The sequence below is a fragment of the Stegostoma tigrinum genome, chromosome 25 (assembly GCF_030684315.1).
Source record: "Stegostoma tigrinum isolate sSteTig4 chromosome 25, sSteTig4.hap1, whole genome shotgun sequence".
NCBI classification, from domain to species: Eukaryota; Metazoa; Chordata; class Chondrichthyes; order Orectolobiformes; family Stegostomatidae; genus Stegostoma; species Stegostoma tigrinum.
In genome coordinates, this window is record NC_081378.1 from 52161751 (window position 1) to 52188166 (window position 26416).

General features: G+C 42.0%; 1 protein-coding gene and 1 long non-coding RNA gene across 5 annotated transcripts in view; one reads left to right on the top strand and one right to left on the bottom strand.

Annotated features, from left to right (window-relative positions):
* Positions 1–26416, top strand: part of LOC125463059 (cilia- and flagella-associated protein 54-like) — a 437943-nt gene that overhangs the window by 330138 nt on the left and 81389 nt on the right. The window contains exons 54-56 of the mRNA XM_048553715.2: positions 5215–5365; positions 10762–10922; positions 22672–22854. Coding sequence (XP_048409672.2) covers positions 5215–5365; positions 10762–10922; positions 22672–22854 — 495 coding nt within the window. The remainder of the gene's footprint in view (positions 1–5214; positions 5366–10761; positions 10923–22671; positions 22855–26416) is intronic.
* Positions 1–26416, bottom strand: part of LOC125463061 (uncharacterized) — a 172379-nt gene that overhangs the window by 42239 nt on the left and 103724 nt on the right. The gene's annotated exons all lie outside the window — the stretch shown is intronic.

Consider the following 26416-nt stretch of genomic DNA (forward strand, 5'->3'; position numbering starts at 1 on the left):
GCTCCTCTAATGCTGCCTGGCCTGCTGTGTTCCTTCAGCTCCACATCTTGTTATCTCAGACTCCAGCATCAGCAGTCCCTACAGCCCCTTCATAACACCAGTTTTGTTCCACAGTCCAAAGATGTGCAGATTAAGTGGATTGGCCATGCTAATTTGCCCATGGTTTTCAGGGCCATGCAAACTAGATAAATTAGCATGGTAAATATGGAGTTGCAAGGATTGTGGGGTGTTGCAGTTGGTCTGGGTGGGATGCTCGTCAGAGGGTTGGTGCAGACTCAATGGGCTGAAAAGCCTCTATCTGTACTGTAGGGATTTTAGAATTCTATAATCATTGGTGACTTTAATCTATACATAAATTGGAAATTTCAGAGTTGCAGTTGTAGCCAGAATGAAGAGCTTATTGAATGTTTTCAAGAGAATTTCTTAGAGTATCACTTTTTGAAAAGAACTAGATTCATACACAGGTATTATGGAATTAGACAGCATTAATTAATGGCTTAGAATAAAGGCAGCCTTGGGTAATAGTGGCCCCAATATGATTGAAATTTCCAGTTTAAAAGGGAGAATAATGGGACTGACTCGTATTTTAAGCCTAAATAAGGTTGAATAAATATGGGCAAATGAATGCTGTACAAGCTGATGTGAATGACCGTACTAAATTAGGTGAATGATTACTACAGACACAGACACATTTTAAGGGCATATTTCAGAATACTCAGCACAAATATTTTCCTACAATAAAGAAAAATTCTAAAGGAAAGACCCACCAACTGTGGTTATCTAAATGAGTTAGAGAAAGCACCAAACTCATGCAAAAAGCACATAATTGCACAAAGCTGACTGGCAGGTCAAACAATTGGTTAGAATATTAAGAATGACAGAGAATGACTAGAAAATCATTGAGGAGGAAGAAATTAGAGTGTGAAAAGAAGCAAGCTAGGCATTTAAGAACAGATAGCAAGAATTTCTACAGGTATTTAAAAGGGAAAAGAGTAAATCAAGTGAGTGTTTGTCCTTAGTGAGAATGAGGAGTTAGTAGTGGATGATAAGGTGACTGTAGATGATACAAGCACATATTTTGCTTCTGCCCTCATTGTAGAGGAAACAAAAATCATTCCAGTAATAGTTGTATATTAGGAAGTGGCTGGGAGAGAGAGGGGAACTTGGTGAAATTTAAAATCGCAGCGAAGTGGTACTGAGTAAACTGGTAGAAATGGATTTCACCCAAGGATCTTAAAAGATATTGTTAAATGAATTTTTGCTGCATTGGTGTTAATTTCCCAAAATTTCCTCATTTCAGGAAAGGTTTCATCAGACTGAAAATCAGAAAATATGACCCCTCTGTTCAAAAATTGAGGGAGACAGAAAACAGAAACTGTCGACCAATTAGTTTGACACCTGTGAGGTCCTGCAAGGTTTGTGCCAGGGCCTTCAGCTTTTACAGTTTTCATCAATGATTTGGATGAGAGGTGCAAATTCAGATGACACCAATGTAGGTAGGAAGGCATGGCCCAGATTTTCCACTGACCAGATATTATGTCAATTGTTATGAAAGGGCAAATGGGAGTTCTGCATACGGGACCCTTTAAAACACCCATTGCAACACTCTCCAAAGGAATTGCCCAGAAAATTGAATTTTCCACAGGGCAATTTCCGTACACCTGGGACCCTTTGAAATTCTCCAGAAAAATCAGAGACTTCAGATGGTAAAGATTAAATTAAATAAAATAGTTACTCAGGAAAACTCAAGATTACTTAATGCGTAGTGTAAGTAATTAAACTGACCCTGTACTTAGCTTACAGAACCCCAACTATACATCTCTTGACCATTTTACATCCTCCTTATGCCTACCCAACAACCTCTGGAGATCTGATATGCCACCCCAGGACCTGATAATACCATTTGCCTTAGGGCCTGACTCACTTGCTTTACTCCGCATTCAAACCACTTGTGTGTCAATTGACCTCTGACCTCCATTGCCACCAGATCTTCTCTAAACACTGCATTACTGGCCTCTTTGCCACCTTGCACCAACTCACTTGACACGTTATTGCCTTCCTGCAGCATCTTACCCATCTGGCACCCTAGCACTTCCCCAGCTGACATCAAACCTTCTGTCAAGCTGGCACTCTACTTACCTGGCACCTTAACCACACCCTTACCCATCTGGCAGCCTATCATCCCAGCACCCTAAAACATGCTTACTTTATGGATTTACCCTTTGACAGCAGCTGTCAAAGTTGCTTTCAGGAGTTTTCAGTTTCAGAATATTGCAACTGATACCACGGAAAAGAAATATGATACACCTTCTATTCTGACAGTTGTCTGTTACCGAAAGAACTGTTAGAATGGAAGTACAACTCCACAATCCTAAGGGAGACTCGAGTAGAATTTCGTCTATTTCGGAGCACCATTCTTTCAGAAAAAGGGAGCAAAATGGCAATATGCATGAGATTAACAATCTCCAGAATATGCTGTGAAGGAGACATAAAAAGTTTGCAGGCGGACATGGATAGGTTGAGTGAGTGGGCTAAAATCTGGCAGATGGAATACAATGTGGGAAAATATGAAGTTGTTCCACTTGGCAAGAAGAATTAAAAAGCAGACTGTTACTTAAGTAGAGAGTGACTTCAGAATTCCTAGTTGCAGAAGGATGTAAGCGTTCTTGTGCATGAGCTGCAAACAGTTATTAAACAGGAGCATGTAATCAAAAAAGCTAGTAGGATACTATCATTTATAATAAGAGAAATTGAGCATAAAAGTAAGGATGTTATGCTTCAGTTATAAGGACATTGATGAATCCACATTTTGAATAATGTATGAACTTTTAGTGACCTCATCTAAATAAGGGGATCAGTTTACTGAAGACAGTTTGTAGGAGGTTTGCTCAATGATATCTAGAATGAATGGGTTGACATGTGAGAATAGGTTGGACAGTTTGCTTGTTTCCACTGGAGTTTAAAAAAGGAACATAGAACATTACAGCGCAGAACAGGCCCTTTGGCCCTCAATGTTGCACCAGGGGTGATTTTTTTGCAGTGAATAAGATTCTGAATGGTCTTTTCAAGGAGAATCTGTGCTTCTTGTAGATTTGAGTAGAATTATATGAAACTTTTAAAATTAGGGTTTGTCCTTTTGGGACAGAGATGGGAAAACTTTTGCCTTTGAGGGTTGATGCATAGGAAGTGAGGTCACTGAATATTTTTATTTTTAAGGCAGAGGAAGATCAATTCTTGTCAGGCAAGGAAATGAAAAGTTAGTTACGGGGTGGGAGTGGTAAATGAGAATGTGGAATTTGAAATACAAACAGATTAGTAATGATCTTATTGAATGATAGAGTGGGTTTGAGGAACTAAGTAGTTTGCTTATGTTCCTAATTCATACATTAGTATGCGAGTTGTCCTGTCCATCACTTTAATGGACATATGTTTGCATTTTCCTCTTGACAGAGCTATGAAAGCTTTATAGTCCCGGTTTATGATTATCCTTAATTTACATTCATGTTCCATTTTCCTTTTTCTTTAATTTCTTGATCCTGTTTTGCTGCATTCAAAAAATTCTCCCAATCTTTGGACTTAGTATACTTTTGGCAACTTTGTAGGTCTGTTTCTTTCTACTGATACAATCTCTAACTTTTCTTGTTACAGTTGAATCTCCTGTTATCTTTTTCCACTTTAAAGGAATGTATATTTGATACAAACCATGTATTAATTATTTAAATGCTAGCAATTTGCCTGTCTACTTTCATACCTTAGAATGTACTTTTGCAATCTACCACAGCCAACTTGCCCTTTATACCTTTTTAGTGTTCTTTGTTTAAGTTTAAGACCCTAGTTTCGATTCAATAACATCATTTTCACATGGCCAAGCTAAGAACGCTTACATCCAATGAATGAATAAAAAAAACTATTCCCTGCATTAACACCGCTGTTTGGTGGCCTATTAACACCGCGACTACTCTTGGCTATTTCTTAGCTCCACCTAAACTGATTTGACATTAGATTTAAGCTTTTCGTTCAGTAATATACTAATCCCATCCTATTAACAGAACTACTGCTCTTCTTGTTATTTTCTGCTTATTCTTCCTAAATGTTGAATATACTTGAATATTCAGTTCTTCCAGCATTGCTCATCATTCAGTCACATCTCTCTTAATAGCATTGGGATCGTATTTGTTTACTTCCATGTGTGCATTGTCATTTGGATCAAGTACCTTTTAATTTTGCCTTTTAAACATGTTATGAATTTGAGAATACGTATCTCTGCATTAAAACAAAACTTTAAAGCATTTTATCAATCAGATTTTGCAACAAAATGCTAGTACATGTCCACTATTGTCCTCCACTTCTCTACAGCAGATGATTGACAATTGTCATTTATATATTCCATAGAATCCCTGCAGTGTGGACCATCAGTCCAACAAGTCCTCACGACTCTCTTAGGAGCATCCCGCCCAGACTCGCCCCTGTACCCCATCACTCTAACTCTGCACCTCCCTTGGTTAATCTACCTAAACTACACATGCTCAGACACTACAGGTAATTTAGCATGGCCAATCCACCTAACCTGCACATCTTTGGACTGTGGGTGGAAGCTGGAGCACCCAGAGGTAACTTGCGCAGACACGGGGAGAATGTGCAAACTCCACATGGTCACCCGAGGCTGGAATTGAACCCCAGTCACTGGTGCCGCGAGGCAGCAGTGCTAACTACTAAGCCACCAAGCTGCCTTAATAACATATTGAAATATGTCTGATGTGAAAGTAATAAGTAAAACAAAATACTGGAGAAATTTAGCAGGTCTGACAGATTCTATAGATAGAGAAACAGAGTTAACATATGACTGTTCTTCGGAACTTCAAGTGGTAGCAAGGAAGAACCATATTGGACTCAAAATATTAACTCTATTTCTATCTCCACAGAGGCTGTCAGACTTGCTGAGTTTCTCCAGCACTTTTTATTCTTTTAGATCTCCAGCATCCATAGTACTTTGCTTCTACTTACTGAAGTTGTGAAGTCTGTGCTCAATATCGATTGCAAATTTTAATTCCCATTGTCAACTTTCATATTGGAGCTGTTTGATTTTTGAATTTCTGCTCACTTGATTGGGGAATATGTTTTTACACAGTTTTCATCTGATGCTGTCTTGTTGAGTTGGTTCAAAGCAAACTTAAAATGTTTTTTCATTATGTGATGGAGAATGCTTTTTCTCAGTCAGCTGAAGACCAGACTAATAAAAATCTCTATCAAGACCCTTACAACATGGAAGCACGTGGACGCTTGAATCTGAATCTTTGGTGGAAATGTCGGCTAGTTATGGTGACTGCCTTGATTGCTCAAGTATATGGCATTAGGCTAAGTAAAGGTATTTTGTTTTCAGTTTCTATTTTCCCTGACTCTTGATTTTTAGTTCTCTTTTTTGCTTTATTTCTTGGTCCATCCAAGTTTTTTTTTTAGAAACCATGTTTTTTTTTTCAGAGCTTACACTCTTATTGTTTCCAGGCAAGCAGTTTGTAAAAGACTCATCACATTTACAATCACTCTACTGTTAAACTGTTAAAATACAGCGGGCTCTGTGACTCCTGGTTTTAAACGTTTTAACTTTAAAAAAATGATGCTCAAGATGCATATATATAATTCCAAAGCATGCTGGGAAACCTTTTTGTAAAATTGTTCAGCATGTGTACGCTTAGTGACCATACACAACAGGCACATTATGACATCAATTAGTGTACAATGCTGAATTGACACCAGTACTGTTCATTTTGAAATACCATGCTTCACTCATGCCAAACTAAACACATTTCAATAGTAGGAATGATGGACTCACTCCATACCCACCCAAAACGTGCTATTTAAAGGGATCATTTACTACTTAGCTAGTTGCTGAATTATTCCTTCTGATCACTACTGCATTTGTATACATTTTTGAAGACCTCCATTAAGTGTTTTGAGTTGCAATAAGCTGCTAAGTTTGACTGGTGAACGATATTTTAATTGATTCAAAAATCTAAAACAAGACAAAGACCATATTGCAAAATTTAAAATCAAGGTGACTGTGACTCTGGCTCCTTCCCAGCTGCTACAGGAGTTAAAAGCAGCATCTTTCAGTTCACAGTGCAGTGCTGCATAAGGAAGGTCATAAGGCTGTCTGCGCATACGGCATCATCTCATTTAATCTTGCCAGAAACCAGCGGACTGTCTGATCATGAATGTTTGCATAGATATCACTCACTGTATTCTCATTCCTATGCATGTATCTCATGTCAGCTCTTTCAGTTTCTCAAATTGAAGTGATTTTACTTACTCAATATGTAGCTATTATGTCACAACAGCAGCATACCATTCAGAATGCAGGATTGATGGTTCCTTCAGGCCTTTGTATCAGTAGCACTGGGCTCCAGACAGCACATCAAAGACTGCCTATTGGTCATAATTCCAACCTGGAATCCATTTACACATCAAATTACGTTCATTTTATACCTCTGATGCAATAAAACATCCCAGTGTTTTATGGGTGTGGTATAAAACTAAGTCTGAAACTGAGCCACATAAAGAGATTTTACAGCAAATGACCGAAAACTTGCTCAAGGTGACAGGCTGAACAACCATCTTAAAGGAGGAAAATGATGCAGAGTGATGGACGGGTTAAGAGAGGGAATTCCAGAGAATGAAAACTGAAATTATTGAAAATATATCAGAATTCCAGAGATTGGGGCCTCGGCAACTGAAGACACAATACTGCTTGTACAGCAACTAAAATCTGCAATCTGCAAATGGCTAGAATTGGAGGAGCACAGATACCTTGAGGGTTGTGAAGCTGGAGGAGATTTCACAGATAGGGAAAGACCTCTGTGGGACTTGGATGGATTTGACAACAAAGATGAGAATTTTTAAATTGAGTTGGTGTTTAACAAGGAATCAAGCAAGGGGTGGTTGGGTTAATAGTCCTTGGGATAAGTTAGAACACGGGGAGCAGCATTTTGGATGATCTGATGTTTATGGAAGGTAAAATTTGGGAGGTCAGCCAGGAGTGCAAAGGATAATGAAGTCTGTTGATAATAATAGAATACATTAGAATTTCAACATGTGGCCAGCAAGATATTAATTATCAGTGCCTGGGCCCCAGCAATGTCTTTCTTTGCTTCCCACAATAGCCTGGGATACAGCTCATCAGCTCCTGGGGATTTACACATCTTCATGCCTGCTAAAACATCTAATACTCCACCTTATTAGCCATAACAAGCTTTGGGACCTACCCATTACAACTAAAATCCCCAACCTCACACACATCCTCTGGCCCAATGCTCAGATTGCCTCTTTGATCTCAGATAGCCTCACTGTTTCCCTGGTAATCTCTTATTTATAGCATCTACTTATAAAATGTATTGGGGTTTTCCTTAACGCATGTGCCACAGATATTTTGTGGATGCTCTTTGCCCTCTTAATTTATTTTTAGGCAACCACCTGTGGTATCTAATACTTTTTGAAAGGCCTCCCTTACTTTCACTGTGTTGAACCTGACATATGCTTCTTTCTTTTTCTTTATCAAACTCTTGAAAAGCCTTGACATTCAGGGTTCGCTGGACTTGCTGTCCTTCCCCTTCACTCTTAGAGGAACATGTTGCACTAAACTCTCACTATACTACTTTTTAACGACTCCCATATTCCAAACATAGACTTACCTGTGAGTAGCTGCTCCTCGTCTATGTTTACCACATCCTGTCTAATGAATTTGAAATTGGCCTCCCCCTGCCCCCAATTCCGACACTCAACTTCTGCACTATGAACACTGACACTTCAACTACTTGACCAGCTTCATTCCCTAGGATGGGTTCTAGCACTGCCCATCTCTTGTAGAACTATCTATGTACTGGCACAGAAAGCTCACTCAGGTGCACTTTAAAAATTCCAGCCTATATAATCCTTCCACACCAAGGCAATCTCAATTTATGACAGCAAAGTTGAATCCCCTACAACTATAACTGTATTTGTCTCATAACTTCCTGTGACTTGCTACATTTCTGTTCCTCTGTCTCCTTCTTGGGAGGCCTGCAGTATACCTTCAGCAAAGTAATCACCCTTTTTTCTTTCTAAGCCCTACCCAGATGGCCTCATTTGAAGTTCTTTCTAGGAAGTCCTTCCTATTACTGCAATGATGGTTTCCCAAGAGATATGCTCCCATCTCTCTTACATTCCACCACCCACCTCCCTGCCATCCTCCCTGAAATGTCTATACCCTGGAAAATTGAGGTGCTAGTCCAGCCCTTCCTTCAAATCATGTCTCAGTGATTGCAACAATAGCATTGTCCCATGTCCTGATCAACGTTCTAAGTTCACCTGCCTTACCAGTCAAGCTCCTTGCATTCAAATAGATACAATTTAGCTTTCTGGACTTCCTACGTGCTTTATCATGTCTCTCCTTCATCTACTGGACTAGGACCAGAGGGGTCAGAGTAAGGAGTCACCCAGTTCAGACTGCAATAAAGGAAGAACTTCTTCTTTTAGAGGGTAGTGAGTCTTTGGAATTAGTGGGTTTTGAGAAGATTTGTAGCTCAGGTTGAGGTTCTGGATGTGAGTTTGCTCGCTGAGCTGGAAGATTCATTTTTAGACGTTTCGTCACCATTCTTGGTAACATCTGGTGAAGCACTGGTGTTATGTCCCGCTTTCTATTTATCTGTTTAGGTTTCCTTGGGTTGGTGATGTCATTTCTTGCATTGGTGATGTCATTTGGGACAACACATCCATCCTAGGACAAGCCAAACAGAGACATGCACGAGAATTCCTAGAAGCATGGCATTCCAACCGGAACTCCATCAACAAACACATAGGCTCCAAATCAATCTACCATCCTCTGAGAAAAAGAACAGGAAATGACATAACCAATGCAGGAAATGATATCACCAAGCCAAGGAAACCTAAACAGATAAATAGAAAGCGGGACATAACACCAGCGCTTCACCGGAGGCTCACTGATGATGTTACCTAGAATGGTGACGAAACGTCTGAAAACGGATCTTCCAGCTCAGTGAGCAAAATCTCATCCAGTCTTTGGAATTCTGTAGCGGACACATCTATCTCAAAGCTGAGTCAATCTCAAAAGAGTTCTCGTCACTAAAGGAATTCAGAATTCTGGAGAAAAGGCTGGGGAGTAAGTTGTGAGTTATAACATCACCAAGATCTCATTAAGTGGTGGGGCAGACTTGGTGGACTGAATGGCCTACTTCTCCTCCTGCCTCTTATGTTGTAATTATAGTTAACATAAGTATGGAGTTCGAAACAACTCTCTGGTTTGTCACAGATGAAAAGAAACATCAAAACTCAGTGTGTAAAATGAATGTGAATGGATCTCATTATATTAGGATAGCCCCTCATTCAAATTTGAATGGTTGTCTCAGACTTTCATGGTGTTACACTGTTAAGGATATATAATCAACACACCACCTTTATTTGAAAAAAGACCTTGAACTTGTCAAATAATGAGGAGGCTATTCTAATTTGTTTTCAAACCAGCAGAAGCTGCAAATCATCTTAGCAACCAGTAACAGTGATATCTTGGAAGTGGGAGAAAGATTCTTCCTCAAATTTCCAACTTGAGGTTTACCTTTGAACCTGCCTGCTGTAAATTCAACAATAAGAAACCATGTAGATTACTGAGAATCCTTCGCTTTATCAGCCCCTCAGTTAACTTTAAAGCACCAACTCTATCTAAGGAACTACAGGTCTGCCACAAAAGTTGCAATTCGTAAGTTGCAACCGTACTGGTTGAACTTCATCTGTATGTGAGGTTTGTGTATTTAAGAGTGTGAAATGTTGTTTTTTAAAATTTGAGAAAGTGCATTGTAATAAATAACTATTTAAAAACTCACTTTGAGGACAAGGAAAACGTCCCTTTTGCATACCAGAGATACTGGTCATGGGCAGTAAAAAGGAATACACAAATTCTGTTCATGATATTCACTTTTGTCCAAACAGTTCCCCCTTCATCTTGGGTGTATGTTTATCTCAGCTTCCTACAAAGATTACTAATGTCCTTAGATTTGGTAAAAGGGGAGACTTGCTAACTTTTAGGTGACTCTTGCCCAGAAACCACATGTGACTATCAAGAGAGCTCAGATTCAGCTCTCATTTTCCCATAGCTTAGCGACCCACAGAATCATATCTAGTACAAAAGCAAAACATTGCTAAATGATTGAGACACCAAAAGACAGCAGCCTTCATAAGATTAGGTTACATCCTTTTAAGAATGGATGGGAGAAAATTGCAAGGGATTGAATAATCTAGAAATTTTAAAGGCAGAGTGGGCAACTAAATCCACAAGATTGGTGTCATTATTAATTGATTATTGTGTAATTATTTTCCTATTCATGTGAATTTCATGTGAAAAATTATTGTTTTGCTTTTTGAAAATATTTATTACCCATCGGTTACTTTAACTTTGAGTCATATCAAAGTTTGAGAGTGGGACAAAGAAGTAAAGAGGAAACGGGAAACAGAAGAAAAAGTTCTGGATGTGAGTTTGCTCGCTGAGCTGGAAGGTTTGTTTTCAGACGTTTCGTCACCATTCTAGGTAACATCATCAGTGAGCCTCCGACGAAGCGCTGGTGTTACCTAGAATGGTGACGCAACGTCTGAAAACGAACCTTCCAGCTCAGCGAGCAAACTCACATCCAGAAACTCAACCTGAGCTACAAATCTTCTCAAAACTCGCTTGAAGAAAAAGTCTTTAGCCTTGTGAAAATCTTTCTTTTTATAATTAAGGAGAAGACGACTTTTTGGAGACTGCTCAGCTCTGTGAAGACGGGATGGAAGAAGCAAAGGCCTATGGTGATGTAGAGACACAAACTGAGTTTATGCTGAAAGCTGTCCTGCTTGATTTACAACTGGGTTGCCATAAGGCTCGCATCAAAGTACTTTCAGAGGTGAGGGTATCATCTATATTTTAAATAATGCATTTGTGATTTTTGTTTTGTTATCTGCTTGAGATCACAAAGTTATCAGCAACCAGCAAGCACCTTCATTGGAATGATGGTCAGTAACTCAGTAAGAGGAACTCCATGTTTTAATTTTTGATGTTCCAAAGAGAGAATGAGGCCTTAAGGTGTCGTTGAATACCTCTACCAGTTGGTCCACACAGGGTCCGAGTGCTTGGCTGGGCTCACCGTCTAGGGCCTATCACTTTCTTTAGGTTGATTCCTAGGAAGACTGATCTGACCTCTGAAGCAGTGACAGAGGGAACAGGTGTGTCTGATCCTGTTGGGATAGGCATCGCCATGCTGGTGGTATTCTGCTCAAACTGAGCGTAGAAAGCATTGAGTGCGTCAGGGAGGGATGTGTCATACACATGTGTCTGCTATCTTATACTGTTTCATTTTGTATCCCAAATGTCGTTTAGGCTTGCCTTAGATAGTGGAAGTCTGTTTGGTCGGTCTGGGCCTCTGACTTGGTCCAGTAAGACCATAAGATGTAGGAGCAGAAATTAGGACATTCGGCCTATCAAGTCTGCTCCACCATTCAATCATGACTGAGATGTTCCTCAACCCCATTCTCATGTTTTCTCCCCATAACCCTTGATCGAGAACCTATCTATCTCAGTCTTAATTACTGCCTCATGGCCTCCCTGATGGCTTTGTGGAGGTCATTTCTGGATTTTCTGTATTGGTCTGGGTCACCCATCTTGAATGCTGCACATCTGGCCTTCAATAGGGAGTGGATTTTCTGGTTCATCCAAGGTTTATGATTGGGGAACACTTGGATTGACTTTTTTGGTACATAGTTCTCCATGCATTTGCTAATGACATCCATGATGGTGTTGGCGTACTTGTCTAGGTTTTCCACTGAACACTTGAACATGGTTCAGTCCATCGAGCCCAAGCAGTTCCAGAGACAGTCTTCTGCTGCCTCGGACCAGCACTGTACTTCTTTTCGTGAAGGATTCTCTTGCACAGCTTCTGTTTGTAAGCTGGGAGGAGGAACACAGTGTTGTGATCTGGTTTTCCAAAGTGTTGGTGGGGGAATTGAGCGGTAGGCGTCTTTGATGATTGTGTTGCATGTGGTCCAGAATGTACAGTCCTCTGGTGGGGCAGGAGGTGTGTTGTTGTATTTTGGTATCACTTGCTTGAGGTTGGCTTAGTTGAAGTTGCTGGTCACAATAAATAGGGACTTGGGGAGTTTTGTGTGATGGTGGCAGTGTAAATCAGGTCGACAGCATTCTTCACATGTGCTGTAGATGTAGACTGCTGTCAGGATGGTGGAGGCGAACGCTCACGGTAAGTAGTAAGGACAACATTTTACTGAAAATATTCTAGGTCTGGGGAGCAGTGGCTCACCAGGGTCTGCTACATCTGAGCAGCAGGAAGTGTTGATCAGGAAGCACACCTCACTGACTTTCGAAAGGATGTTAATGTATTGGAAGCAGCTCACAAAAGGTTGATGAGACTAATAACCGGAATATATGGATTGTTTTTTGAGAAAAGTCTGAACAGGCTATGCTTGTAACTGTTAGACTTTAGAAACATAATTCATTGTAGAGAGTGTTACAACACAGGGGCAAGCAAGCCAAACCTCACTATCACAGATTTATAGAACAATTAAATTAAACATTCGATGACCTTCAAAACTGCCCAATTATTCCTTTTATAAATAGATGACAAGGTGCAGAGCTGGATGAACATAGCAGGCCAAGCAACATCAGAGGAGCGGGAAAGCTGACGTTTGATGCTGTTTGGCCTGCTGTGTTCATCCAGCTCTATACCGTGTTATCTCAGATGCTCCAGCATCGGCAGTTCCTACTATCTTTTTAAATAGCAGATCTTGGACATCATGTTTATAGCTGAAATAAAAATTAACACTTTATTGTTCATGTAACTTTAACAGAACATAAATAAACTGCAAGGTGATCTAATTAATACCTTTGATCTAAACCCAATCTTCTTTGATATCACATTGACAGATAGACAGATGCACAGTCAAGGGATAAATTGAAAAAGAAAAAAAAATTGTGATTTGCCAGCTTGATAATCACTTTCATAATGAATACCAGGCCCTCGTGAAATCCCTGGATGATGGGTTGTATTATAGACATACAGGACTGTACATCTTACTTAAATTCTGAAATCACTGGTCAATGCCAACACCCTTAGCAGATTTCCGGAATTAGTAACCCACTTCTTACAGACTGGGGTTCTCTTCTCAGAACATTCAGCAACAACCCAACTCCAAGATGACTGTTGCAAGCGAATGTTCTTCAGGCACGTCCTGTTTTCTCCCATTGCCACTGAAATAACTGCACAGAGGCAGCCATCCTGTCACCAAGTCACCCTTTACTTACTTGAGCAAGTGCACTGGCTGTGGCCATCCAGCTCGGACTCAGTTGCCTGAACTGAAGAGATTCTAATCTGGTTATATATTTTTTTTCCCCTACACTACTGGCTTACAGCAATGGTGTTTATCTTTTCCGTGTTGCGTGTGTGTAGGTGCAAAACACAGTAAAAACACCTGTTGTATAAATAACTTTATGAATATTCTACCACCAGGTAAAACACCCCTGTGGCCAGGGAACCAGTGACAAGCACAGCCCTGGCCGGGGCAATGCTCGCGTGAAATAAAAATTGAAGGGGAGAGTGGGGATCAACTCAAAACAGAATTGGAGGAGGGAGAAAAAGCATCCCACCCCCACGCCCACATGGTGCCCACCTCTTCCTAAAGGCATCGAGTGTCAGTGTGATCGCCTGGTTATATTGGTCAGCCAGGGCTTTCCTCATTGGCTTGGGTGAGTGACCTCAATCAATGACTTCATAGTCAGAGGTCAGCCTGATTTGAAATACAACAAGAGTGAAACCAGAGGGAGCAAACCAAAGCAACATTATCCGGAAGCTTTCAAAATCCAAAACTGCCTCCTTCCCAAAACACAGTTAGCAACAGTTGAACCATTTTTCTTTTTCTTTTGCACATTCTCTGTAGTTGGCTGACCAACACCAATCCTCCCTATGTTGACTAATTCAACATCCATCCAACTGCCAGTACTGAGTGTAACATTTAGTACCGAATCATCTGCAGTATTCTTAAAACACTAGTTAACCTGCAATATCTTTCCAGACCAGTTCCCAATAGCAAATATCTATCTTTTGTTCTAAGATAACAAGCTGTAGAGCTGGAGGCACACAGCAGGCCAAGCAGCATCAGAGGAGCAGTAAAGCTGACATTTCAGGCCTGGACCCTTCTTCAGAAATGGGGGAGGGGAAGGGGGTTCTGAAATAAATAGGGAGAGAGGGGGAGATGGATAGAAGATAGATAGAGGAGTAGATAGGTGGAGAGGAGGCAGACAGATCAAAGAGGTGGGATGGAGCCAGTAAAGGTGAGTGTAGGTGGGGAGATAGGGCGGAGATCGGTCAGTCCAGGGAGGATGGACAGGTCGAGGGGGTCGGATGAGGTTCGTAGGTATGGGGGTGAGGCTTGAGGTGGAAGGAGGGGATAGGTGGGAGGAAGGACTGGTTAGGGAGGCGGGCACGAGCTGGGCTGGTTTTGGGATCCAGTAGGGGGAGGGGAGATTTTGAAACTTGTGAAGTCCACATTGATACCATTGGGCTGCAGGGTTCCCAAGCAGAATATGAGTTGCTGTTCCTGCAGCCTTCGGGTAGCATCATTGTGGCAGTGCAGGACGTCCAGGATGGACATGTCGGCTGAGGAATGGGATGGGGAGTTGAAATGATTCGTGACTGGGAGGTGCAGTTGTTTAGTGTGAACCGGGTGTAGGTGTTCTACAAAGCAGTCTCAAGCCCCCGCCTGGTTTCCCTGATGTTGAGGAGGCCACAACAGGAACAGCGGATGCAGTATACCACATTAGCAGATGTGCAGGTGAACATATGCTTGATGTGGAAAGTCTTCTTGGGGTCTGGGATGAGGGGGGAGGTGTAAGGACAGGTAAGGCAATTCCTGCGGTTGCAGAGAAAAGTGCCGGGTGTGGTGGGGCTGGAGGGGAGTGTGGAGTGGACAAGGGAGTCACAGAGAGAGTGATCCCTCCTGAAAGCAAGTAAGTGTGGGGAGGGAAAAATGGCTTTGGTGGTGGGGTTGGATTTCGGATGGCGCAAGTGTTGGAGGATGATGCGTTGGATCTGGAGATTGGTGGGGTGCTACATGAGGATGAGGGGGAATTTTGTTTTAGTTGTTGTTGAGGGGAGGGAGTGTGAGGGATGAGTTGTAGAAAATGCAGGAGACACAGTCGAGGGCGTTCTCACCACTGAAGGGGGCAAGTTGTGGCCAAACTATGTCTCAGGTTTGCTTTAGTGTTCCAACGAAGCTCAAAGCAAGTTGGAAGAACAACAGTGATAATGGGAACTGCAGATGCTGGAGAATCCAAGATAATAAAATGTGAGGCTGGATGGACACAGGTTGGAAGAACAACACCTCATTTTCCACTTGGGGACCCTGCAGCCCTCTGGACTCAATATCAAGTTTAATAATTTTAGGGCATGAACTCCCCTGTGTCCTCGCTCCCTACCCTTCACACCAGGCCTTGTTATCACAAAGTCTGCCATTACCCATTACCTATTATTAGCCATTAACAGCTACTCACCTTTCTATCTAGATCATTATCCACTCCTTTGTCTGTCCAACTGTTCTTCTTTCTTGTTTGGCTCTATCTCCCCCTGTTGTTTACTCCTTACTCCTTCCCCCCACATTATGTTCTGCATTAAAACCTATATTTTCCAAGTTAACATCAGTTCTGAGGAAGGTTACTGGACCTGAAACATTAATACTATTTTTTCTCCACAGATTCTGCCAGACCTGCTGAGTTTTTCCAGTAACTTCTGTTTTTGTTCCAAATAAACATTGAAGTTTGACTCCATCCAACAAACAAACCCAAAGGCATTTCTTACTTGTGCAGAGTTATATTCACATACATTTGAGGCAATGGGAGGGTCTGGTAACTGAAAAGGTCCCCATTTACTTCAGCATAAATGGATGGTTGTCTTTCCCCACTGTGCCTTGGCAACAGCTGCCCCAGGCTTTAGTGCATCCCTTTGTACATATTCCTGGATCTTGAGTGTACCAGTCTATGACATTCAATTGGTGTCAACTCCTAGCTCTGAAAGACCAGCAAGTTTTGGGCAGACCAAAGAGTGTCTTTCACCAAGTTGACAGTCCTCCAGGTGCAGTTGATGTTTGTCTTGATGTGCATCCCGGGGAACAGACCATAAAGCACAGAGTCCTGTGTCACAGACTGCTCAAGGCGAGCCTCAACAAAAACAACTGAATCTTTCTCCAGACTTTCTTTGTAAAGGCACATTCCAGCAAGAAATGTGTGACAGTTTCTAGACCTCCGCAGCCTCAATGAAGGCAGACCAGGCAGACAAGAAGGATCCCATCTCACCACCAGTCAAGTGACGTGTTTGTGCTTCCGGAAAGTTCTGGTGGTGAGGCATTCTGCCAAATAACTTTGACAGTCTGTGCAGGGAACCACACAACAGGATAAACCTCCTTTTCCCACACGGTCTCGAGGACAGTACATGCTGACTTCTTCCTGATGGACTTGTGGTCAAAGATGTTTTTCTTTGCAGACTTCTGCATGAAAGACAGGTGATAGGGAACAGCCCAACTACTTGGAGCATTCCTTAGCAATGAGGCCAGTCCCACCCTTCGCAACATCTGGGATAGTTAGAACCTCAATGCATGGTAACACTTGGTATTTGCATACTGGGGGTCTACACATCGCTTGATTCAGCTGCACACACAAAAGGTGGCCATCAGAATGAGGGTGGTGTTGGGTACAGTCCCCCTCCCACCACCCCATTCATCTCCCCCCTCCCTCAGCCCCCCCACCCCCGGCAATTATCCAGAGCTTTGTACACAGGCATGGAAAACGATAAAGTGGAAGATGCCTCAATGACTACAATGGTGCAGGTTTGGCGAATGGGCCAGACCTACGCTGTGAACAACAACAGAAAAAGTGCCTCACAACTCATGACTCGGGTTTTACCTGCGATGGAGAGGGAGTGGTGCTTCCAAAAGACTACTCTCTGCCTTACCTTGGCAATTTACTCCTCCCAAGATTTTGTGCATACCTTAGCCCCTCTGAACCATAGTCAATATATCTTCAGGTAATTTGTTCTGATGGTGAAGGGGCTAAAGGATTAATCAGCCCAGTTCCCAAAGAACATGACCTCGTTCTTGCCTCGCTTTACCTTGACTCCCGACGCCAGATTGAACTGGTCGCAGATGTGCATGAATCTGGCCACTGACAGCAGATCTGAGTAGAAATTGGCAATGTCATCCATGTACAGGGAGCCTTTGATCTGCAAACTCTGCTGTCTGGAATAGACACCCATCTCAGGCTTGCAAGCTTCCTGATGGACTCAGTAAAAGGCTCTATATAACACACAAACAAGGCAGGAAAGAGTGGGTGGTCCTGACTGAATCCAGATCTAATCAGAAACTTTCTGGTTCCCACCCATTGATTGAGACTGCACTAATGATGTTGCTGTAGAGTAGTTAGATTAAATTCCAGGTTCCCTCCCGAAAGCCCATTTTGGAGACCATGTCTCACATGGAGGTATGCAAGATCCTCTCAAAGGCCTTCTTCTGGTCCAGGCTAATGAGGCAGGCATCAGCAACCACCACACCCCCCCCCCCCCCCCCAAACATGTAGGCATCATATCCCTGAGGAACATGAAGCTCTCAGAGAGTGTGCTGCTAGGTACAACACAGGTTTGGTCGAGGTGAATTACTGGTCCCAGACCAGACCTAATCTAATTAGCAATGACCTTAGATAGTATTGAGTTAATTTAGTTGACAGTTGTAGCTCAAATTGCCTTTCTAGGTTCTCCTGAGGTCTCTGCACAGAATGGATGTTCTCAGCCAGACTTTAAACACATGACTACTTTCTACAAAGATAATGAGTCATTGTTCCACATAATGGCAAGATGTCATTCATGCAAGAATTGCTTTGAAGGATCACTATGAATTTTCATACATTTAGAACATGCAGTTGTTTTCCTAACTGAACCTTATGGAACTTCAAATGTCTTCTGTGATTCTTCTTGGGGTAAGCATAAATTGGTTCCACCAGAAGACTGCTCAAAGTTAATCCTCAAGAGAAGTCAGGTGACTTCTGGCCACAATTTCATTTAAGGTTTCTTGTGTCTAATAAAAAACAGCTCTTCCATTATGGGTCCCTCTGGGATCCTTTCAGTTCCACCTCCCTGGTTACCTGTCCCCACCCCTCTTAGACTTAGGACCATAGCCCCTAACTGTCAAGGTCTCCTGTTGAGAAGCTGCTGATAAGTCTCCAGCACTTATGCTCTCGCAATTTCCTGTTGCTACTTTGTTGGTACTAGGCACATTTCCTGGTTTTTACTTCTTTAATTATCCCCCTGCCTGATCTCCCCACTGCCTCCATTGCACCTACCCCAACCACTGCTTCTCCCATTCTTCTCCTACATCCCATGCCTGACTTGTTTCCTTCCCACCCACTTCCCCTGACTCCCTTGGTCCAACTGCTTTCAGATAAGTTGCTCCGCAATTCCAGAGTCAGCAAACACTGCCATTTTGAAAGTGGTTTCAAAGGATCCTTGATGAGTTATTGCAGTGTGTGTTGTAGATGATACACACTGCTGCTATTGTGCACCACTTGTAGAGGGAATGAATGCTGAAGATAGTCAATGGGTTGCCAATTAAGCAGGTTGCTTTGTCTTGGATGGCGTCAATCTTCTTGAGTGTTGTTACAGCTGCACCCATCCAAGCAGGTGGAGAGTATTTAATCACACTCCTGACTTGTGTCTTGTAGATGGCAAGCAGACTGTGAGGAAACAGTTCTTCGCCACGGAATTCTTAACTTCTGACTTGATCTTGTCACCAAAGTATTTCCAACTGGAAATAACTTGAAACGAATGACACACTTTGACAGCATAATCATGGATTTATGAAGGGGAAATCATATTTGATAGATCTGTTGGAATTTTATGACGGTGTAGCTTGTGGCATACATGTAGGAGGACAGGTGTATTTGATTAATTTGGATTTTTAAGAAGCCTTTTGATAAGGTCCAGCACAGGAGGCGAATTAAAAATGTTTGAGCATGTGGGACTGTGTGCAATATACTAGTATGGATTGCCAATTGGTCAATAGACAGAAAGCAGAGAGTAAGAATAAATGAGTCATTCTCACATTGGAAGACTGTTACTCGTGTGGTACCTCCAGAATCAGTCTTTGGCTCCCAACTGTTTGCAATTTGTACAAATAATTTGGATGTGCTCACCAACTGGATTATTTCCAAATTTTTGGATGGCAAAACTTGTTGGGAATTTAATTTGAGAGCAAGGAAGCCTCAAAGTGAACTTGGACTGAATAAGTGAACCGATAAGAACATGGTAGATAGAATATGTGAATAAATTTTAAAAAATAATTCATGAGATGAGGGCATCGCTGGCCAGACCAGCATTTATTGCTCATCTCTAATTGCCCAGAGGGCAGTCAAGAGTCATTTGCATTGCTGTGGGTCTGGAATCATCTGTAGGCCAGAGCAGGAAAGGGTGGCACTTTCCTACCCTATAGGATACTAGAGAATGAGATGAGTTTTTTTTTTCTGACAATTGACAATGGATTCATGGCTGTCATGAGACTCTTAATTCCAGATGTCATGGCAGGATTCAAACCTGGGTCCCCAGAAAGTTAGGTCTTCACCTTTCTATAAATGTGAAGTCATCTAATTGGATAGAAGAAACTGAAAGGCAGAATATTTCTTAAGTTTTACAGTTTGAGAATGTGGTGCTCCAAAGGGATTTAGCTGGCTTTGTTGACTAGTCACTAAAAGTTAGTATGCAGGTGCAGCAATCAATTCGGAAGGCGAAGGGAATTTCAGTGCAGAAGCAAAAATGGCTTAATCCAGTTATATACAGCTTTGACGGGACTGCATCTGGAATATTGTGTGCAGTTGCAGCCTCCTTACCTGGAGAAGGAAACACTTGTGGTGTCATAGACTGGTCCATTCCGACCACCTTTCCCTGCACTTGGCCTATGTCCTTCTAAACCCTTCCTGTCCATGTATTTGTCAAAATGCCTTTTAATTGCTGTTAATGTACCAGCCCCAACCAACTCCACTGGCAGCTCATTCCATATGCGTACCCACCCTCTACATAAAAAAAGAATACCCATCAGGTTCCTGTGTCTTCTTTCCCCTCTTACCTTTAAACTGATGCTTACTAGTCCTCGATTCCCCAGCTCTGGGCAAAAGACTGACTGCCTTCACCTATCCATGCCTCTCCTGATCTTATACACTTCCTTAATATCCCCCCTCGGTCTTCTACTCTCTGAAGAAAAATGTTCTCGCTTGTCCAACCTCTCCCTATATCCTTGACTCCTGGAAACATCCTTGTAAATTTCTTCTACACTTTCTTCAGTTTAACATCTTTCCTATAGCAAGGTGACCAAAACTGAACACAATAATCCGAGTGTGGCCTCACCTACGTCCTGTACAACTGCAACATTACTACTCAACTTCTACACTCAATGCCCTTAATGATATAGGTGAAAAGCCTTCTTCACTGCCCTGTCTACCTGTGATTCCACTTTCAGTGAACTGTGCACCTGAACTCTAAGGTCCCTCTGAACCACTACACTTCTTAAGGCTCTACCACTGATGGGCTGAAACTCCTGTCTTGATTTGACTTTCCAAAGTACACATCTCACACTTATCTATACTAAAAGACATTTGTCATTTCTCGGCCCACTTCCCTAAGTGATCAAGATCCTGCTGCAATTTCTGATAACCTTCCTCACAGTCCTTGAATTTACTAATCATGCCGTGTACATTCTAATCCAAATCATTGATAGAGATAACAAAACAGCAGTGGACCCAGCACCAATCCCTGACACACACCAGTAGTCACAGCCTCCAATTTGAAAAGCATCCTTCCACTACTACTCACTGCTTCCTACCATCAAACCAATTGTGTAACTAATTTGCCAGCTGCCCCTTTTTACCATGTGATTTAACCTTCCAGAGCAGCCTACCATGTGGAACCTTATCAAAGGCCTTACTGAAATCCATGTAGACTATGTCTACCACCCTGCCCTCATCAACCTTCCTGATCACTTCATGAAAGCACTGTAACAAATTTGTGAGGCATGATTTCTCACACATGAAGCCATGCTGACTATTCCTAATCAAACTGTCTTTCCAAATGCATATAAATCTTATCCCTCAGAATCTTCTCAAGTAACTTACCTGCGACAGGTAATAGGCTTACTGGTCTATAATTCCCAATTTTTATTTGCAGTCCTTCATGAATAAGGGCACAACGTTCCCTACCCTCCAGTTTTCCAAGACCTCACCCGTGGCTAATGATGAAGCAAATATATCAGCTAGGGCCCCTGCAATTTGCAGGGTTCCTGGATATATCTGGCAGGACTAGGAGATTTATCCACCTTCATACATTCTAATACTTCCCACAGCTCTTGAACTGTGATTATGGACTGTTCCCAAGTTTCGCCACTAACTCCTCAAATTCCCAAGTCTTTGTGTCTTTCGCGAAGGAGAAATATTCACTGAGGACCTTGCCCATCTCTTGTGGTTCCATAAATACGTGTCCACTTGGTCCTTAAGGGGTCCCATTCACTCTCTAATTATTCTTTTTCCTGTAACATACTTAAAGAATCTCTTTGGATTCACTCCAATCTCAGCCAAAGCTATCTTGTGTCCCCTTTTTGCCTTTGATTTCCTTCTTCAGTAAACTCCTGTATCCCCTATATACCTTTAAGGATTCCATGCCTCCTTTTTTCTGGTGAAGCCTCAAATATCTCTCAACATCCAGGATTCTGTACTCCTGCCAACCTTTCTCTTCACCCTCACAGGTACATATAGACCTTGAACTCTAGCTATCACACTTTTAAAGTTCCCCCACATGCTTGAAGTCCTTTTGCCTGCAAACAAACTACTCCAATCAACTCCTGCAATCTCCCATCTAATTCAATCAAAATTTGCCTTGCCCTAGTTTAGAACCTGTGGACCAGTTTTGTCCCATTCCATAACTATTTTAAAGTTAGTAGAGCTATGGTCATTGGTCCCAAAATGCTCCCCACCATCACCTCAGTCACCTGTGCTGCCTGTCTCCCGAGAGTGAGTTGCATTTTGTCCCTTTCTGAGTAGGGCCCTCTATATACTGCTTATCAGAGACCAGTGCTTCCCAAGCTTTTATTTACTCTGATCTGATTTAGATTGCCTGATATTCTTAAATATCCAGAGTGATTCATACCAGACGTTAAAGTGCCTCAAAAGTCAATTACAAAGTACTTCCAATCACCTTGAAATTTTATGACTAATACCTTCTGTTTCAAATTGTACTCTGGAAGACAGGAGGTCACCCTCAGATTATACAATATTGGTATAGAAGCAATATTTATAAGTTCACAATATTACATTGAATTTTAATAGATAGAAAACTGCATGGGTTACACATTAAAAAACTGACCACTGCTCTAGGATTTCCATTGTGTGCCCAACCGCTCATATTCTGAAGCACCGATCATTGAAACACAGTCTGAAATGGAAATGCATTCATTTTTATCCAAGAGCTGTGACATTTTTAAAATTTTGCTCTGTCCTGTTTTACATTTAATATTATTTTAATTTTGCTTTTAAAATGTTGTATTTTTTGTGTTTTACTCCATTAACAGGAAATAATAAATCTACTGAGTGCAAGACAGTTTCTTTCACCTAGAGCCCAAATGATTCTTGCTCAAGCTTTTCTGCAGCTCAGTGATTTAAGGAAATCAGAAACCTTGTGTAACTCAAAAGAAGCTGCAATGCAGGAAAAAATTAATCTGTGTGTTTCAGCTCAGAAACTGATTTTTGACCAGGTACTAATTTTAATTTTATTTTTATACTTTAGAATTGACATATGGCATGTGTAATATTTTATGTAACAAATCACACTGTTATGATCCAGTTGAACATTGTTCCTGCTCTTTCATCCCTGCACTATTAAATTGAAACATCAACAGTAATGCTGTAGGAGGTGCTTGGAAGTGAGTTCAAACACTTCCAGCAAAAAGCCCATCATTTAATAAGGATCCTAACAGCAGGTTTCAGAGGGGCCTATGTCTTATAACTGAAATTTAAAATTTAGGCATGTTAGTGCATCTATAGATACAAAGGAAATGATTCTCCAGAGTAATTGTATTCTATGGCAGGGCACTAGGAAGTCCAGAAGAACAGGGCACTTTTGGTATACTTGTCCACAGATCTCTGAAGGCAGCAAGACAGATTTAATAGGGTAGTTAAAAAGGCGTACAGAATACTTGACATTATTGGTTGAGGCAGGGAGATTATGTTGGAGTTGTACAAAACTTTGAATGACAACAGCTGGAGTAGTACATGCAATTCTAGTCGCCACACTATAGGGAAGATGTGATTGCATTAAATGGGGTGTGGAGGAGATTCACCAGGATGTTGCCTTGTGTGAAGCACTTTAGCTATAATGAAAGGCTGAGTAAACTCAGTTTGTTTTCTTTGGAGCAGAGAAGATTGACAGGGGTAGTAGGAACTGCAGATGCTGGAGAATCTGAGATAACAAGGTGTAGAGCTGGATGAACACAGCAGGGCAAGCAGCATGAGAGGATCAGGAAGGCTGTCGTTTCGGGCCTAGAACCTGCTTCAGAAATGGGGGAGGGGAAGGGGATTCTGAAATAAAGAGGGAGAGAGGAATAGGTGGATAGAAAATGAATAGAGGAGCAGATAGGTGGAGAGGAGACAGACAGGTCAAAGAGGCAGGGATGGAGCCAGTAAAGGTGAGTTAGGGAGGAGATAGGTCCGTCCAGGTCAAGGGGGCGGGATGAGGTTAGTAGGTAGATGGGGGTGGGGCTTAAGGTGGAAGGAGTGGATAGGTGGGAGGAAGGATAGGTTAGGGAGGCGGGTACAAGCTGGGCTGGTTTTGGGATGCAGTAGGGGGAGGGGAGATTTTGAAACTTGTGAAGTCCACGTTGATACCATTGGGCTGCAGGGTTCCCAAGCGGAATATGAGGTGCTGTTCTGCAACCTTCGGGTGACATCATTGTGGCAGTGCAGAGGCCCAGGATGGACATGTCGTCTGAGGAATGGGAGGGGGAGTTGAAATGGTTTGCGACTGGGAGGACTCCAGCTTGTACCCGCCTCCTTAACCTGTCCTTCCTCCCACCTATCACCATCTCCTACCTCAAGCTCCATCCCCATCTGAGAACTACTAACCTCATCCTGTCCCCCTGACCTGTCCATCCACCCTGGACTGACCGATTTTTCTCCCTAACTCCCCACCCACATTCACCTTTACTGGCTCCATCCCCGCCTGTTTGAACTGTCTGTCTCCTCTCCATCTATCTTCTCTATCAATCTTCTATCCGCCTCCCCCTCTCCCTATTTATCTCAGAACCTCCTTCCCCTCCCCCATTTCTGAAGGAGGATCTAGGCCCAAAACGTCAACCTTCCTGCTCCTCTGATCTCCTAAGATCGAGAGGGGACTTGACTGAGGTATACAGAATTGTGAGGGGTATGAACAGGATGGGTAGATAGCAGCTGTTCCCTTTGTTGAAGGGTCAATAATGCGGGGGATATCATTTTAAAGTGAAAGGCAGGAGTTTTAGACAAGGTTGAATAAAAGGTGTTTTTCACTCAGAGGGTGGTGATAATCTGGTATGCACTGCCTGGGAGGAAAGTTGAGGCAGGAAAACTCACAATCTTTAAAAAATACTTGGATGAGCACTTGAAATGTTATGATATTCAAGGCTATGGGGAAAGTGGTGGCAAGTTGGGAAAAAGACCAAAAGAACTGTGGATGCTCAAAATCTTGAACAAAAATAGAAATTGCTAGAAATTTCAGCAGGTCTGGCAGTATTTGTGGAGAGAAATCAGAGTTAACGTTTCAGGACAGTTACCTTCTTCAGAACACAGTTGTGCTCCATAATGCCTGAAAGGAAAAGGAAAGGTTTCTTGTTAGAGTGTCGAATGAGCTGGAGGATGAAGTGGAATTTGGGCGCAGGGCAGTTCTGAACTAGTGCGAGGTTGAGAATGTGTGCATATGGCGACCCTTGACACTGAGTGTGGATCTTGGGATGTAGCAAGAACAGCTGTCTGAGAAATGTTGAACATCGAGATATCTGTGAGTCTGTATGGATTCAAAACACAAGTGGGATTAGTATAGATAGATCAGTGCAAAATTGATGGGCTGAAGGGCCTCTTCTGTGCTGTCTGACTCTGACTGTCTATAAAATAAATAGTATTATAATCCTACATAACACGGTGGGAAGCTGGATGAACACAGCAGGCTAAGCAGCATCAGAGGAGCAGGAAAGCTTGACATTTCGGATCAGGACCCTTCTTCAGTATTATAATCCTGTTTGGAAAGTTAGCAATTAAAGAAAAAAAATCAAAGGAAACAGCAATCAGCCAGCAGAACTCTGCCAGCACACTTCAGAGTTTTAACAAAGCAAACTGATAAACAAAAAAATCCAAAGAACTGCAGATGCTGATTCTGAAGGTCACTAGGTCCAAAACATAAATTCTGCTTTCTCTCCACAGCTGCCAGATCTGCTGTGTTTTTCCAGCAATTTCTGATAGTACTGATTTTCAATCTTTTACTTTCCTCCCCAAAAATTGCCTTGTCTTATGAAATCTTGAAGGTTCATTCACTTTCCTTGGAACCAATGCAAAAGGTATCTCTCTGGAATTTCCTTGAATTCCAGTTTTCCTCAAGATGCCAATTCCATGGAGATCCTCCCTTTTTGTTAGAAAGATATCACGAGCACAGACATATCAGTTTTTTCTGGCTGAGAGCATGCAGTAAAGATTCATGAGAACAATTCCAGGCGTGATAATAAAATCGGAAGATACTTGAGCAGAATTAGACCATTTGGCCCATCGCATCCATTCCACCATTCAATCATGGTGGATATGTTTCAGATTAAGAAGGAATAATGCAGAAATTAGGACTGTGTTTTTCTGGGAGAAAAGAAGGCAGAGAAGAGATTTGATTGAGGCATTCAAAATCATGCGGGCTCTGTTTTGATTAGATACGAAGAAACTGTTCCCACTCATGAAAGGATCAAGAATGGATTTAATTGATAAAAGAAGCGAAAGCAATGCACGGAAACTTTTTTTCTTTCATGCAGCAGTGATTAAAGTCTGGAATGTACTGAAGGCAGATTCAACTGAAGCATTCAACACAGAATTACACTATTATCGGAAAAGGAAGGATGAAGTTACAGTGAGAAAGTGAATGAGTGACATTGAATGAATTGCTCATTTGGTCAGCCACACCGGATGCACTGGGCAGAATGGCCTTCTGTGCTGTATCACAGAATCACACTATCCCTACAGTGCGGGTAGAGGTCATTTGACCCATCTAATCTATATTGACCCTCCAAAGTGCATCCCACGTAGAATCCCCCT